Source organism: Daphnia magna, linkage group LG8 (assembly GCF_020631705.1).
Source record: "Daphnia magna isolate NIES linkage group LG8, ASM2063170v1.1, whole genome shotgun sequence".
Classification (NCBI taxonomy): Eukaryota; Metazoa; Arthropoda; class Branchiopoda; order Diplostraca; family Daphniidae; genus Daphnia; species Daphnia magna.
In genome coordinates, this window is record NC_059189.1 from 9008806 (window position 1) to 9025739 (window position 16934).

The 16934-nt window shown below is 41.0% G+C and overlaps 1 protein-coding gene across 1 annotated transcript; it reads left to right on the plus strand.

Annotated features, from left to right (window-relative positions):
- The first annotated feature begins 11171 nt into the window (after positions 1–11171).
- On the plus strand, positions 11172–15090 carry LOC116928529 (dorsal root ganglia homeobox protein). The gene is made up of 5 exons (XM_032935619.2): positions 11172–11541; positions 11635–11723; positions 11925–12131; positions 13713–13815; positions 13879–15090. The coding sequence occupies exons 1-5, from the start codon at positions 11403–11405 to the stop codon at positions 14511–14513; spliced, it is 1173 nt and encodes a 390-aa protein (XP_032791510.2). The 5' UTR covers positions 11172–11402; the 3' UTR covers positions 14514–15090.
- The last annotated feature ends 1844 nt before the right edge of the window (positions 15091–16934 follow it).

Below are 16934 nucleotides of genomic sequence, written 5' to 3' on the forward strand. Positions count from 1 at the left end.
TCAATTCGTATAGTTGTTGTGTGTGTATAACAGCGTACGCGGTACTATTACATTTAGAAAAAATATATATATAAACTTATTTATTCTTCGAGTCCTTATAACATTTCGGATGTAACCAATCAAAAACATAGCGAAAAATCTTGGATTTCTCGGGGTTTTTATAAAAAATCAAAATAAAATACAATTGAATAGAGCTATTAAGGATTTATCGCACCAACAAACTAAGGGACATCGTAGAGTCTGATTTCTTTTCCGGTTCAAATTATCTCTACTTTTAAGCTTTGTATAGACCTACATATACGCCTCACCATGAATACATCATTCTTTTTAATACACACACACACCCCAAAAAAAAGACTATTCAGAGCCTGAGACAACCGTTCATGTTTTTCTTATATTTTTCAATGTATATAGACCCTTTTTTGCTATTATCATATTTAAGTACACATGTATAGCTGGTGTTTTTATGTGGAAAGCGTAAATAGCCATGCTCGAATACATCGGAAACCTTTATATTCTATTATCTTTCCCTATACGAAGAATATAGGATGATTGGCAACTGTTAAAAAAAACAAATGAACATCAGCACAGCACGTAGAAAAACAATAGTGTCGTGTGTGCTATTCTATACGAGGGGGAACACGAGTGCTGGTCAGTGCAGCCACCGTTGGTAATACAAAGCATCAGCAGAACAAAACAACTTAAATAAATCAAAACAAAACAAACAAAAAAAACTCCTGTTATCTTGGCCACAGAGATTTGACAATGCAAAACACATCTCTATCGAATGGTATATATATATATATATTTACAACAGGGACAGATGATGCCATTTATCTCGATGGGATATCTCACCTGGCCCTTTCTTATATTCTACATATAATAAAGAGCTGTGGTGACCTTTTTTGTCGTGCTGTTTATTATTAACCCGCAGCGTTTTAGACTATACGGTATAGGCTACATTTTGTTGTATCAAATCATCACCCCGATTAGTTTTGTATACGGAAAGGGGTTATATACTTTGTCAGCCGTTTTGAATATGAGTGAAAATCGAGACTTTTGCTGTATACATGTATCTATACTCCTGTTGTATATCTACGTAAAGGAATTGTATACATCGAAAAACGTATAGAGAGAGAGACAATAAATGCCGTTCTCCTTGGCCGCGGAAAAACAAAATCTGCCGATCATCTTTCTGTATATACACAAGACACTGATCAGAAGAAGAAGAAGAAGATCTGTAGGTATATACTAAATGCGTCCTACTTTTGTATAGGTTTGACAATAAAAATAAAAAAAGGAGGGAGGAAGGAAGAATGATAACAAAGCGATGACAAACTTTCAATGGAGCGGATTAGCATTCAAACTATGTATAAAGAACTCGGTATATAAAAGATGTTTTTATAGATGTGTATATACAGAAGATATGAACAGTATATATAAGAAAGAGAAAAAAACTGTATACATACACAAATAGTTTTTTTTTTTTTGCTTTCTTTCTTTATTCATTGTGTGTGATTTGGTTATTTCTGCGTATAACTTGTGCAGTAAAAAGGACGTTCTATTGAGGCTATTTGGTCCCAGGCTTTAACAATGGGACGTGCGTCGATCTGTATTTATATACGCTCCATATAGCCCAGCATAGAACACAGTCTTCTCTTCATTCATTTGATTTTGTGTGTGCTGATTGTATTCACCCAATGACCTATGCAGTTTAGTGAAAGAAAATAATAAAGCAAAGATATTAAAGGCTCTAAGATTATGCATATAGCCTATATATATTAGTCTAAATAACTCATACAGAAGACAAGATTATGAGTCTATATAGTTTCATTTTTTTCTTTCTCAATGAAATATAGGCAACCACAGCAAATGTTTTTTTTTATTTTAAATATATTTGTTTTAAATCTAAACATTTTAGAGGTCAATTTACAGCTTTAGGCTGTGGATGTAGCTATACTTGGGATGTAACCAAGAGATTACGGGCTTATTATTGAAACATTTGGCTTCGATTGGATGATGCAGATGCAACGTAATGACTCAGTTTTCGTTGCTCATTGCAGATGAATGATTGTGTGCGTGCCAAAAGAATAGTGGCTTTCGAATTGGGTCATATTCTTCGTTGATCAGCTGTCTGCCCTCTGGTCCCATAGAAATGGATTTCGCTGTTATCTCTTGGTTAAACTATAGCACAACAACCTATACATACACATGTTGTCTACACCACAAGATCATGGCGGGTTCGATCTTTAAATTGTATGCAGTGAATTGTACCACTTATAGAGCTGAGAATCGTCTATATGAAATGCCGAATTCTTAGACGTGGGTGTCATAATTTTAAGTTTTTAGGCCGAAGTATAAGGCGTGACCTTTGAAGCATTGAACAATTCACGTTACGTAAATTTTGGGTTATTTCATTTTATATGGCACAGTAAAAAAATATATAAATAAAAGGGGCTATAAACATAAACTAGCGCTGAAGATGTAGCAACCCGATGACAACCGAGTGTTGCATAAATTATGAAGTAACAAAACATCGCGTCTATAACAGGTTACTAAAGTCCCTGATTGGCGACTATTCAGCCATCACGACGAACGTTTATATATCAATAAAAGCTTATCGATTCCCCCCCATCACCGCGTGCGTTGAGAGAATTTCAAACTGATTGGGAAATTTGCTGTGAGTTGAAATCTCGCGAGATTCGAAGCCACCAACGTGAAATCCAACGACCTATTCAAAGACCAACTAGTTTGATTGCAAATTTGGCCGACATGACTGGCAAAGAGCCTGTAATATTCCTGACACATCATTTGAGAACCGGAGCCAAGTTTGAAGGTCTCGGCAGATGACAGCACATTAAGGACAATGGGCGTGCTGATGTTTGCCATAAGTAAATCGAGGCATTTATCATTAACTTGCCAAAGCTGCTGAGCAAATCAATTAGGAAACAATTTCGTACGTCGAAAAGGGTTGGCGCGAATAAGAGAGGCAAGAGCCTCCACATTAAATAAACCGAGGTGGGGGTGAGGGGGGGGTTCCGCTCTTTTGTAAATAGCCTCCCAATTGCTGTGTACATACACCTATACACACGGCCGTCGAAATATATTAAGGCCAACAGGTCACCAATTGCAATTAGGCTGAAATTGGCCGGCGAGACCCTCTTCTCTCTATATACTTTAGTCCTATATACCCGTATTGGTATCGTCAAACACTTGCCAATGTAAAATAGGTTCGGCACTTGACTCTGTGCAACGAATCATCGTCGGGCCGTGATCAAGGATATATACACACTGATGACGCCTATATATCCAATGTGTTAATAGCCCATCATCCTATATTGATTTATACTGGCGTTTAATGTGCGTTTGTAACAGTTGTGCTGCGTATATAAGCAGAAGTTTCTCACTCGTACATATAGAAGACGACTCTCTCCGTCAATGCCTCATTATAACGCCCGTTCGCTGTGAGTGTGTGTCTTTTGGATGGACGATTCCCATATATAGTTAGTGTTTATGGGCATTCTTGAAAGTGGCTAAACGCCATCCGCTGCTCTATATATAACCTAGTCGTCTATGCCTGATTTCCAATCAAGTACAGGCCAATCGTTTTATAGCGCCGAGATGGAAGCGATCAAGCTTCATCCCCGTTTGGAATCTAGACAGAAACTTTGATTGACTATACCGCCGTCTATATATGTAAACACCAAACTGTTTATGGATTTCCTAATAGCTCCAGCGCATGAAGCCTTCAATAATTTCTGATTTTCATTGATATTCATACGAGCCAGCGTGCAATCATCATCAAAGCAATGCGCCAAGTTATCAAAGTATATATAAGAAAACAGAGTTGATACATGTATGCACATGGATTTATATATCGATATATAATATACGTATATACAGATTGCGGCGTATTTGTATACATATACACAGCACTTGTGCGTGGATTTATTAGATCTGGCAAACGTGTTGACACGTTGGGATATATTGGAAATTGAAATATCAAGTGCTGCCAACTGTCGTCAAATCAACTCAGCCATATATCATTAGATCTATGCTGTATATTGATAGCGTTCAGTGACACACAGACAGCACGGGGCCATCAAGCTGCTTTATTATGGCTTTTTGTGTGTTATGCGGTTGAATAGGCAAAGTAGATATCACAAGATGCTTTTAATATTGAACGAACGGTAAACACTAGCATCAGTTGCGCATGTATATATGTACGATATTATACTTCAAGGGCTACCTCTTATATAGATATTATATAAACACAGACTGCAGTATGTGGTTTATTTGTTATTGATGTCTCGTGTCATATTGAGTTGGTCCTATTCAAATAGAGGCGCCCTTTTCTTCTATGTTTTAAAAAGGACCATCGCCGCGAACGCGGCCAAAACGACATATATTGAGGTTTGTTTGATCTCGATTCAATATATATAGACATTTTGCCGCCACCTTTTGTATGTACGCATATTCAAACAGCACGCGAACGCGGCCAGCGGGGCACGAAATCTCCTAAGTCACGCATATAGAACCGGTTCTGAAAATCTATATAGGATATAGCCCTTTTTTGATAGATTCGCCTACATCTGTGGCGTTCAATCTAAAAACATTTGATTTTCCGCACCCGCCGACCTAATAACCGGAACCAATAAGCGAAATATAGGGTCAATAAAGCTGCACCCTCCCTTCTCGTTGAACATTTATTGCGACCAATTTTTCCTTATTATTTATTTCTTTTTTTAAACATGGACCCGAATGAAGTTTCTATGTATATAGGAGGAGATGGGAATGAAGAGAAAATGGGGTTGGTGAAAGTGGGACTCATTCTAGAAAATAAAAGGCGCTTGACTTTTTTCGCTTGAGCGGATGGCAGCGAGGATCGGAAGGCAATAAAAAACGACAGCAGTGGCCCTGCCACTTGTATACTGCAAGCCAAAGTGGTTGAGCGGGGTTCGCCAACCAGCTCTTATAGTATATATGAAGACTCACCGTTTACAGCAGCACATCATCAAGAGTCATCATCATCATATGATCCAGACATTTTCTTGTTCAGCTGATCGGCGTGATTGGAACGACGTGGTATTTCCATCAGCAGCAGAAGCCAACAAATGAGCTGTGCTTCATGTCCTTGCAACTAACTGCTGCATATAACAACTGTGTAGTGATTATAGCTGTCCGCGTGCTGATTGGGCCAGCCAAAGACGTGAACCGTTAGAACGAAATGGATCGGGGTGTTTATCAGAGTTTGAAAATGATGGATCGTTTTTTCGTCGAGGGATTTCCGATATCAACTCGCCATTTCATTTGTGATCGCCAAAAATTGATGATGGCTATTTGCATATTCACGTTAAACGCCCCTCATTTGCGATGCGTAATGATGACGGGGTTTTGTGTGGGTGTGTGTGTGGATTAGGTGGCATTGTTTCTTTCTTAATTATCCATGTGAATATAAATCAGGAAATCTTACAAAAATATGGCGTCGATCAACGACATTGTCCCGCGAACGGCTAAACAACTGCAACGGGGCAAAGCCAAAAAATTCTAGAACTCACCTAGGCGACCATCAGTGGCAGATATTGCAAGTGCGTCGTCGTTATTGTGCGATTGGAGAAAAAGAGAGAAGCCACACTCATCGGTCATCAGACCCTCTTACGTCCAACAATTGCCCACTGCGTATCCATAATACGAGGCAGTTAATGAAAAATTGCTCAAACAGTCAAATGAAATGATCGAGATTTCCCCCCTTCCTCTTCTCATGACAATAGAACACACACTCTATTATTAACAAAGCCATAGACTGTTATTATGTGCGCTATACAGCCTATATATATACGACGTGTAGACTATAATACGTGCGTATTACACGAGCGTTTCACACCTTGTTGATCTCACAAGATTCGCCTTACACGCGCGGGGTTTTCTCGCATTTTTTGTGTCGCCAAAGCAATTTGGAAATACCATTTCCTGTTGTTCATGAAAGGCATCGAATGTTGGACGTAAAAACCCTGTGTAACGCACACACAAAAAAAAAGAGTGAAATCAACGGTCGTGATGGTGAAAGTGTGTGTATACAATGCGTAAATACAGTAGGCCTATATAGGTCTATACGTGTATACATGTACGATATAAGATGCGCGACACGTGGTCTAATACCATAACCATATATATAATAAGGTGGACCTTCCGTATTAGAACATTCCAGCGGTCCAATGCACCGTGTTCAAATTGAACGGTTTGAGTATATAAGCATAGGCGAAATTGACACCGCGTCATCATCAGTTCTGGTATATACGGTATGTAGATATTTACTGGGCAAATAACATGTTGTTTGCCACCGAATGAGCCGTTGCTGTGCAGCCTAACGCTTTCGCATCATTTAAACACAGTATATATATAGAGGTTCTGCAAAAACAGCCGATGAGAACGAAATCCGTGTCGGAAGGATTTAAAAACAAGGCTCATCCCCCCTTCTTCCCCCCCTACACGGGGGTTCAAAGAAAGTCCCCCGTTTGCAAGTGACGGTGAAGCTTTTATTCGAAGGGAAGAAGAAGAAAAACGAGTTAGATATCACGGCCTGTGGCTTTTTGTTGTGCATCAATCGACTATGTAGTAGTATGAATCAAATAGAATATAATGTATTTTATTTTAAATGATAATAATAATAATAAAAAGGGGGGGAAGTCTGTACACAGTGTTTGACGGATGAACCGGCACATATCCAGAGGGTTAATCCGGAGCTCGGCTATATACCTATACAGCAGAGATTGTATACAGCCTCTAACAAACAAACAAAAAAGAAAGGTGAAAATGCACAAGAATGGGATCAAAAGAAAGAGAAAGAAAACCATGTTATTTGCCTATATGCGATTGACAATGCAAAAAAATTCTATTTGGTGAGAAAAAAAATCCGCTATAGTTTAGACGATTGCCGACAGTTGGGGCGGGAAAAAAAGAAAAGCAATAAAAGAAAAGATGATAAATAAGGAAAGGCGGAGAACGAAGGGTGTTGAACTGTTGAGTGGGCGGGTAATCACAAATTAATTGGCCCAATTTCTATCAATCGGGCGCGTTCGACAAGAAGCTCATCGACTTTTCCTTCACACATTACGGAGCTGCTAGGAAGAGGGGGAAATAAAAATTCGAGGGCAAAAACGGCGATATTCAATTCAAGTGTTTATTGGAGTTTCTCTTGTGAAATAAGTGAAGGAAAAATAAAAATGCGTTAAATAAGAAAGAAAGACCCTGTTTTTGCTGCTGACGGAGAGGGGGAATGTTATAGAAACCCGACGAATATAAAGGGACACGCGCCCGGCAGGGGATCTTATATAGTACATAATACACAGATATGAGCCTGTTTAGTTCATGTTCGCAATACAACACCAGGAGAACAAGCTACTTGTCCTTCTTTTTTTTTTTTTAAATAGTATACAACGATACGTATATATAAACCAGGTTCATTCAAAAGAATATAGAAAACTCTAATCCTCAACGCCCTGTACGCAAAATATATACGTGCTCTCGATTTGCGCCCTCGATGGACCGCTGGATTGCGAGCATGTCCCCGCCCTTCTTATTATTTATTTTTGTATTTATTTTGTACGTGATTTCACGCTTTTCATATGTATAAGCGTCATCATCCTTTTGTATACATTTAAAGTCTTCCTTTTTTCTTTTCTTTTCTATAAATAGCGACTGCTGCAATTTTATTCTTCGCTTATAATATGGATGATAGATAAGGAAAAGTTTTGATTTTTATTTCAGGGACGAGGAAGGCGTCGAGTGTCGAATGGTTGATCTGATGATGACCAGCTTTTCAATTGGTCCGATGATTGCCGTTTGCCGCACAATCGAAATGTAGAACAAGAATCGAACTGGGTCCCCCCCCCATTCATCTTGCCAAATGTTTGAAGCCAACACACCCCAAACAAGGGCACATTGTGCGTGGATTTGTGGCACGTCGAACCATATCAAAATCGGCTGCATACGCGCTGGTACACAAAAGAAAGGATGCAGTTTCTACAACGGGCATTAGATTGAATAATATAATCAGCCTTCGCAGTTACATCACTGCGTATTGTGAATCTAATACAATAAATATATCAACTTTTCATTTAACTTTCATCGAAAATTCGTGTTGACGGTTGTAATTGACTGTTTGACGATGGACGAGGCCTCGTTTCCATTAATGGCGCACTCGCAATTAAGATTGATCGTTATGAGTAAAACGGGCCATTTCCCGTCCGCTTTCAGCCGACGATTGGAATTCGTCCACCTATTGGCTCATTTCAATTTCATGTCCTGTTGTATAACTGTATATATAGGTATATATACTAGATATATAGGGCATTACTCTTAATGATTTTCTAGACGCCTTCCGCTCATTTAGGCGGGCGGAAGTTGGGAGTTGACAGGCGAGGGTTAAGCGCGCACAGGTCTATATAGGCTATATAAATACACTTGTACATATCGAAGCGCAATCTCTTGATTCTCAGTCATCCGTGCAGTGACAGAAGAGGACAGCCAATGGCATTAGATTAGACATCCACGCACACACATGTACAGAGAGAGAGAGAGAGATAAACAGAAGATAAGAAGAGTGGACGGGAAGGGGGGGCTAGAGCAAAACAGAGAGCCAAGGTGGAAGGGGAAATAAGACTGTCAAAGTGGCAAAAGGTTGACTGCCCCTTGACGGGATAATGGCCAGATCATCCGCACGTTCCCTCTTTCTTATGCCGTTTCTTTCTCTTCGTCTCCCTCAAGCCCAAACACATTCGAAACGCTCTGTGTGTGTGTGTGTATATTCTTCAGTCTTACAAGCAACAAAAAAATGTTGAGTTGTTATATGCCGTGCTGGCTGTCAGACAGCTGTTTTGTACTCAGTTCATATAGGTGGATATAACCGGGGTATTGGTCAGGGATTTTCATTGATATACCTTTCCACATCAGCCAAACAGCAATAAAGAAGACGATGCTGATGCACTACATACGCTCATCTCATTAAATATAGGATTTCGAATTTGGGGATTGCACATTCCGAATGATCATGTAGATCTCTATTTTTTGCTTTTCCTGTTATTGCATTTCTCTTTATTTCTTTTACGGATATAGTTCCAGGGATCTGACGACCCATTATTTTTCTGTTGAACTATACAGCTGTTAACAGAATCTCTCTCTCTCTCTCTCTCTTTTTTGTCTTCATGTCCATTTTTTTAATAAGCCTGTGGAGCCTAACTGCAAATTTTTTTTTTCTACCCTCTTCTTCTACTATTTTTTTTATCCACCTGGGTCCCCAAAGTGTGTGGCTCTTGGTTTTTTCCACCCCAAAAAAAAAAAGCAAAACAAAACAATAGAATGACATGGTCTGCATAAATAGATATACTCTGCATACATAGCGCGCTCTTGGCCCGTTTTCACTGGAACTCTTTAACTCGCAGCCCCCCATTTTTTTCTCCTCAAAAGGCCTAATTAATAAAGGCCAAAAATTGATGAGTCACAAAAGGCTAAATAGCAAATGCAACACAGATGGCTGACAAGATAATCAAAAGACAATACACAAAGACAGAGACTTACAACATCAAAGCGATGGATGCAAATAGATTGACCATAGTTAATCTTAATCATCTATTTAGATTTGCAACCGTTTCGCATCGAATCGTTATATGTTTCGTAGAAATGCACAGGTTGTAATGCAAGTCTTATATATATACGTTTATATGCGTAGGCTACGCACGTAGACACAAAGGCTCTAAGGTGACAACTCTCTGAGGAAGAACATCCCTTTTCTCTTTGACGATATCCATTGCTTATCATGGCCAACCACGTGGACATATGCAGACGCTTACATAAAACGCAGTCTAATAGCTGAAATTGGGCCTGTAGGCCTATGTGTGTGTGCATCCTATATAGATTTCGACATGAAGTCGTTGCTCGTCTTCTGCGAAAAGCTCTGATAATAGCTTTCAACAGAAAGGACTCAAATTGGTTTGCCACACGGCACTCAAATCAGATACGTTAAGCTATATGATTGGGGAATTTCCCCCCTTTTTATTTTTAACGAAAAATAGGAGACAGTGGGACCACGACGGAATGCCATCAGTCGTCTGTTGAATAAGCTGGTCTCGAGTTATGTAACTATAGCTGTTATTGAAGTTATATTACGCATCACATATAGATGCGGTACTCACATCGAGTTTGTCGGACTTGTTTCATTCATTTGCAACGAATCGATGTAGAAAAATGCAGCCCACGACAAGCAAACTGGGCTAATTACACATGATATAATGATGGACGTTAATTGAGCCCATTTGTTTGATGTGGAGTGAACGCTCGATTGCATTATCGAAGAGAATCGATCAAAGCCAATCGCATACATATTCAGCTAATTGATGCTTTACACACAGTCTCACATCCCCGTGAATCTAAAACAAAACAATAAAAGAAAGAAGGGAAATATATACGGTATTATATCAATTAACGTGGCCCTTGAAAGAAACAATACACGCAAACAAAAACGAAAAATGGATTCCATCAGCACTTTTGGAAATGAACATCTGTTTTTAAATACGAAAAGGGTTAGTGGCTGGGGTGGATGGGGGAATGAGAGAACAAAAGGGGGCTAGTGCATTAGTAACGTGTCGTGTAATTAGTACAGGTGTGTAATTAGCGCGTCAATGAATGAAGCCCACTCGGAATGAAAATGAAAAGAGAATATAGGCACGCTAAAGAAAAATAAGACAGGACCTACTACTATAGGATTATAGATGGACGGCCAATTCCCTTAGCGGCATTTGCCCAACACCCACCACCACCACCACCACCACCACGACCATCGTTTCCGTGCAAATAAATAATGAGCCCTGATCTATAAGACTCTTTGGTCCAGCAAGGTCAGCCCATCTCAAATCGGATTTTCAATTGGGTTTCCACATAAAATCAAAATAGGCTTTGCAAAATGCGAAGGATTTCCTCATTTTTTTTTAAGGGATCCCAAAAAAAACCCCCGTAGTCCTCCTTCGACGGATAGACTAATCAAGACTTGATTGGCAGTTGGCAAGTGTCAAGAGAGGGAGGAGCTGCGGACAGGGGGGTAGCAGTTGCTAAGTGTGTAGGAGGGGAGTGGCATGCCACTATAAAACTCGACTAGCAATCGCTTAAACAGCGTTAGTTTCTCGTCAGCCATCAAAGCCGACACAACATCCAAGTTGTGTTCCCTTCTACTTGATTTGCACCATCCCATTTGCATTTGACCGCCACAAGTTGATTCGTTATCCTCTTGGCATTGCATTCGAATCATCTTGGACGATAAGGATCAAATCAACGAGTGCGCTTGCCTTCAGTTTCATTTGTCTTCTTGATTTCAAAAGAAAGAGGAGAGAGAATCGAGGGAGTCAGTCGTCATGAGTAGCTTGACGGAACAACACACGACCGGATCATCGGTGATCACGACGGGCAACAAGTCGCGGGTGTACACCATCGACGATATCCTCGGCCGTCGATCGTCCAACATGGAGCCCATCGTTCCCGCCAAACGTATCGGTATGACCGTTCGGAACTCTTCTTTAATGCGTGTAATTAACTTTCATTTTGTTTTCGTTTGCTTCGTTTGAATGGATTTCGATATGTAAACAGAGCAACAAGTCAATTCGTCGAAATCGAGTGATGATGATGAATCTCTGGTCATGGACGAAGAAGACGAGGACGCCATCTATCCCTCTAAGGTAAACACTAATCATAATCTTTCGAAAAGATAATCGAATCAACCTTGCCAGCAATCATTACGGTGGCCTTGTACATAAAGGCCAACGTATGACGTGAGATGCCTACCCCCTGGAGATAACATTAGCCAACTATCTCATTAACTCTTAAAAGTGAATAATAATAATCTTTAATTAATTTTTATTTTTTAAATCTGAATTTAGTTGAGGGATGGATCGCTGGACGAGATCGACATGTCCGTTTCTTCGGCCGAGAAGCCGGGCAGCCGCAAAGTACGTCGAACGCGGACAACGTTCACCACCTTCCAGCTGCACCAGCTGGAACGCGCCTTCGAAAAGACCCAGTATCCCGATGTCTTTACACGCGAAGAATTAGCCATGCGTCTAGATCTCAGCGAAGCTCGAGTCCAGGTAAAAAATCAAACGTAAATTTTATTTCTTTTGGGCTGGGGCTTGTCTCGTATACAATCTGATTATACAAGTGTGTCACTTGATCGAATTGATCTTAACGGAGAGATGCACGTTGCAAGAGAAACGATAATCATCGAAAATATCCCTGATGCAGAGTGATGGCCATGGTAATTCGAACCCTAATGCCATGCAAATTTTCACTCTTATTACGAATGATGGGGCAAGCATCTGTATACGAGTTCCAAGTGTCCATAGGGTGTGTATAGCCCTATTATATACACGTTATTATCGTCGCCGACTGAATCATGGCTCATGTAGACGAGTGTCGTATGTCGTATGTACGCGTCTTATTCTTTCGCGGGGTGTGGGAATCAAACGACATCGGGGGTTGATCTATATATATTCTTTCCAACTGAGAGAAGGGGAGAGTAGTCAATGTATATTTTTGTGTGAATCATTGAACGTTCAGTATATGTATATACACTCGTGTACTCTACTTGTATACGATGTACTACAGCAGTGGGGGTGAGGACATGTAGAGTAGGGGGGGATTATCATCGGTTCACGGATGGATAGATGTTGAATGGTGACTCGATATCAATTAGCACCCAATTGCTTTTTATATGCGCATATCCCTCCGTAGTTCTCTCTCTTCTTTATGCCCCCCCCCCCTCGTTCCAGCTCTCAGCCTTCCGTTTTGTACCAGTTTGTTTCTGGAGTGGGGCGGCAAGGGGAAGGGGGGATGATGACTGGCGATGGAAATAAGAATGGAAGAGTAGCTCGCCACTTTAGTGACAAAAGGCTTGGAGACGACGGGATTAAAGCAATAGCCAAAATGAAAAGAGTATAGCTTGATGTAGTATACTGCTCTCTTTAGAATCTTTCATCATTTTTTTTTTTATTGTGTGTTGTACATTTCCCTGTGAGTTCCAGTTTGTTTGATTGTTCTTATTGCCAGGAAGAAAGAAAAGAAAAGAATGAAAGCGGCTGTAGGAGTGGATAATGGTAAAGAGATGCAGATCCCCTTACTAAGGCAGCTAGTTAGTGCTCTATATGTACCGAGTCTCTTAAAGCCGTTGACAATCGGCCTGATTAGCCTAAAATAGTGGGTGGAGTATATAGGCGAAAAAAGGGGGGAGAAAGGAAATGCATTATTTACTTGAGAGCCATGCAAATCTTTTTGATTTTGGCAAAGATGGGAAGAAAACCAAGTGGAGTGTAGACTATTGTTTACCAGCCGATGATGAGCGGCAAATTAGCCGCCATTATGCTATAATATTTAGTAAATTTCGAATCTCCCCCCCCCCCCCATACACACTCCGCTGCCGAAATGTGACATCAAAACTTTGTCAAGTATTCTCTAGATCCGCCTTTTTTTTCTTCTTCTTCTTTCTTGCCTCAAAGCAAAGAAACAACTTCAAAGCGCCTTCTTTTGAAACTGGTCTGATAATTGTTTGATTTGCTTGTCGCCCTATAAGCCCCGCCGCTTCTTCTTGTCTGTGTACGGTCAATTTTCAAGTGAATTAGAATCCAATTTGATGTGATTTAATTTCAATTGAGTTAACCATTTCATTTGTTCAGGTTTGGTTCCAAAATCGGCGGGCCAAGTGGCGTAAGAAGGAGAAGACCGTCGGTGCTGAATCGCCCACCTTCAGCGCATCTCATTTACTCGACCGTCTGTCAAGTAAGTTGTCTTGAAAATGACGCAAGAATTGCATAACTCAATCTCTTCTTTCGAATCATTTAGGTCTGGCTGATGGGGATTTGCAACACGCCGGGACACGCACGAATCCGCACGACATGTGGAATCCAGTTGGGCAGCAGCAGCAACAACAGTCGCATCCTTCCCTCAATCCCTTCCTGGCTATGCGCTTGCCTCACGGCAATTTATTCCCGTACGCCGGAAACCTTGCCGGACATGCAACCTATGCGGCCCATCCAGCCGCGCTTGCCGCTCATCACGCTGCGGCCGCAGCCGCCTGGAACAATTTGAAGCAGAACGGTAGTCCCGTGGCGGCTGCTGCCGCTGCCGCCGCCGCTGGATTCCAACCCCGTTATTGGCTTCATCCGCACTGGCCAGCCCCCATCGGTCTGGCCGCTCATCCGGAAGCTAGTTCCTCTCCACCTCAGCCATCCGATTACAGCTCGTTCGTGCTGCAGTCTCAGCAGCAGTTCCAGCACCATCACCATCTTCAACTCCATCAGAACACCTCGCCGGACTCCCGATCGTCGGCCAATAGCAGCCCGGCATCATCGGCGCAAGGCGGAGATTCACCCGTTCCGGAAATGGAGAGCGGAAGCGGCAAGATGGCCAACAGCGTCGACAAGACCATTTTGGATTTGCGAGTGAAGATCGCCGGAGCTAAAGATGCGTCGCCGTAGGCTTCAACGGCATGAAAGCCAAAGTGAAACTCATTGATATGGTAATGGTTTCCTGTCTGACGCAACCATCGAAAACGGATGTTAGAGCTTAATGTATAGGTTCCCTCATTATAACGTATCCATATATTGTCCCATAGCTTCGTTTATTACAGTATACCTACTATATACGTATACATAGTCTACGTTGTATTGCGACCTCTCTAATTGAATGGTGTCTGTACAAATTGAATCGATTCTCCCGATAGGATATTCAAAAGAAACGAATAACGGAATGAAAACGTATAACATAGCAATGGCATATTCATAATTATTTTAGGCACTATATGAGATACTATGTGTGCTTTATATTATTAGCATCTTTATTCATTATTAGCTTATGCCTACGGGCCTGAATTCATTCCCCTGGCTTGGTGATCATCTTGTAGTGTTTTTCGCTGATTATTTTAAAAATTGAATTTGATGAGTGATCCCCCCGTACTTTTGTTTTGTTTCTTGAAACATCGTTGTACATGTTTGTGTGTGTTGCTGGTTGAATTAAAAGAGCGACCTTCCAAAATATAATAGTCTTTTGCTTTGATGACTTAGCCTAATATACGACGCTGACAATTGCCAGCACGAAATCCAAGCGGAATCGATGCGTTCCAACCAACTGGTGGCCACAGTTTTCGTGCGTCGTTTGAAACGTGGGCAAATGCTGTTTAGACTGTGAGGCTCTTTTCAACCAGCCCTCGCTGTTCGCGTACATGGAACAGCGAGGGCTGTCGAATATAGGATTAGCGTGCATAATAACCATTGGTGTTGAACAATAGCAGGCTCTATTGATGTATATCGACCGAAAATGTTTCGCTCTTATTTGAACTGTAAATAAAAAAAAAAAAGAAAAAGGAGAAGGAAGAACAAGGTCCTTTGTCGTTTTTGTTGACAACCAAACCCTCACGGCCTGCCTTTACCGTCAGTGTGTGCCTTTCTGAATCAAATCAATCGTAATCGAAAGTCGGTTAATTAAAGTCGGATTGTAGGTTTAATATCCACCCTTCCCATTCTCTTGTTTCTTCTCTTTTGAAGAGCATTGATTGCGGCTCTCCCACATTTATTATATTGGCTTTAGCCTATATCTTTTTTTTCTTTTTCTTTTCAATTTTAATGAGATGCACACACAGGAGTGATGCGGACTTTACTAAAGCGGACAACAAATGTATTCAGTTCCTTTTGGAATTATAGCTATACATTTATTGTTTTCTTACTGGAAGCCTCCTGCTGAAAATGTGTAGGGTCATTGACAGTCATCCCACGATGGATCATTTTTTTTTTTTAAACCAAATTCAACTAAACTTCATTCAGAGCAAGCAAAAAAAGGAGACATCACAGGGTACCGCCAAAACATGTCGTTGTTGGGCACACACAAAAAAACATGCTCATCCCGTTCATTGATACACATACTATAGTATAGTCTGGAGGAACTGCATTTAGCCTTTACTGTAAATAAAGCGCAGAGCCGCAAGTATGGTAGACGGGGCTCCCTCTCCGAAAACAAAAAAAAAATTGGAAACATTGAAATCCAGTCAACAACAACCCACCAGGAGGGCCCCCTTTTTTTCGTTGGTCTTCGTATTTCTATGAACGTAGCCGCTGATGGTGCTCTTCTAAAAACGTGTATCTGTCAACTAACAATGTAGCTACACTGGTAAACAGTCTAGATACGGATCAGCCATCAACTATAGGGCAACCGACTGATGGTACTGGGTGGCTTCGTAGGTAGAAGAAGAAATCAAAAAGACTCGATATGTAGCAGTGCACTCATCACAGTCAGTGCACACGCAGTTGGTGCACTGAAAAAAGGCACAGCGGGAGTGCCATCCAATTGATCTGCTTTATCAAATTGTGTTTGGGATAAATGGCTATGCATAATGGACGGTATATATCCGCGTCTTTTTTTTCTTTCCTTTTTATTCTATTACTGTTGTATACACGCTGAGCTCCAACAACTGCTACCAGCCGTCCACCGTTCAATGGATTTCTTGTCTGCCAGTCTTGAAATCTGCAGCCCCGCATCCCACCCGCTGTGCTGTTTTTTTCTTTTCCCTTGCCAAACAGATTGAATGCGAACGCCATGATATGCATCACGCAAAACAAGAGTCTTCCTTCTTTTCGTATATTGCATTCTTTTGATTTGATGGTTTGAAAAATGCGCGATTAACGTTTGGGTTTGACGCACAATTTAGCTGCGCTCAGTCAGCAATGACAATAAGAAAGACATATCGTTAAATAAAAGTTACTTTCCCAAGTGTGTTGTTGTTGAACATCGTTTAGATAGTTATAACACTGAGACGAGCATTAGGGACGAAACTGTTGCCTCCAACCGCTTCCCAGGATCGATGAAAAGGAGACGTGAATGGCGTCTATACTTCTCGACAATAAGGC

Coding starts and splice junctions, on each gene's coding strand:
- LOC116928529 (XM_032935619.2), top strand. CDS start 11,403: ATGAGTAGCTTGACGGAACAACACACGACCGGATCATCGGTGATCACG. Junction 11,542..11,634: donor CGTTCCCGCCAAACGTATCG/GTATGACCGTTC, acceptor ATATGTAAACAG/AGCAACAAGTCAATTCGTCG. Junction 12,132..13,712: donor TCAGCGAAGCTCGAGTCCAG/GTAAAAAATCAA, acceptor TCATTTGTTCAG/GTTTGGTTCCAAAATCGGCG.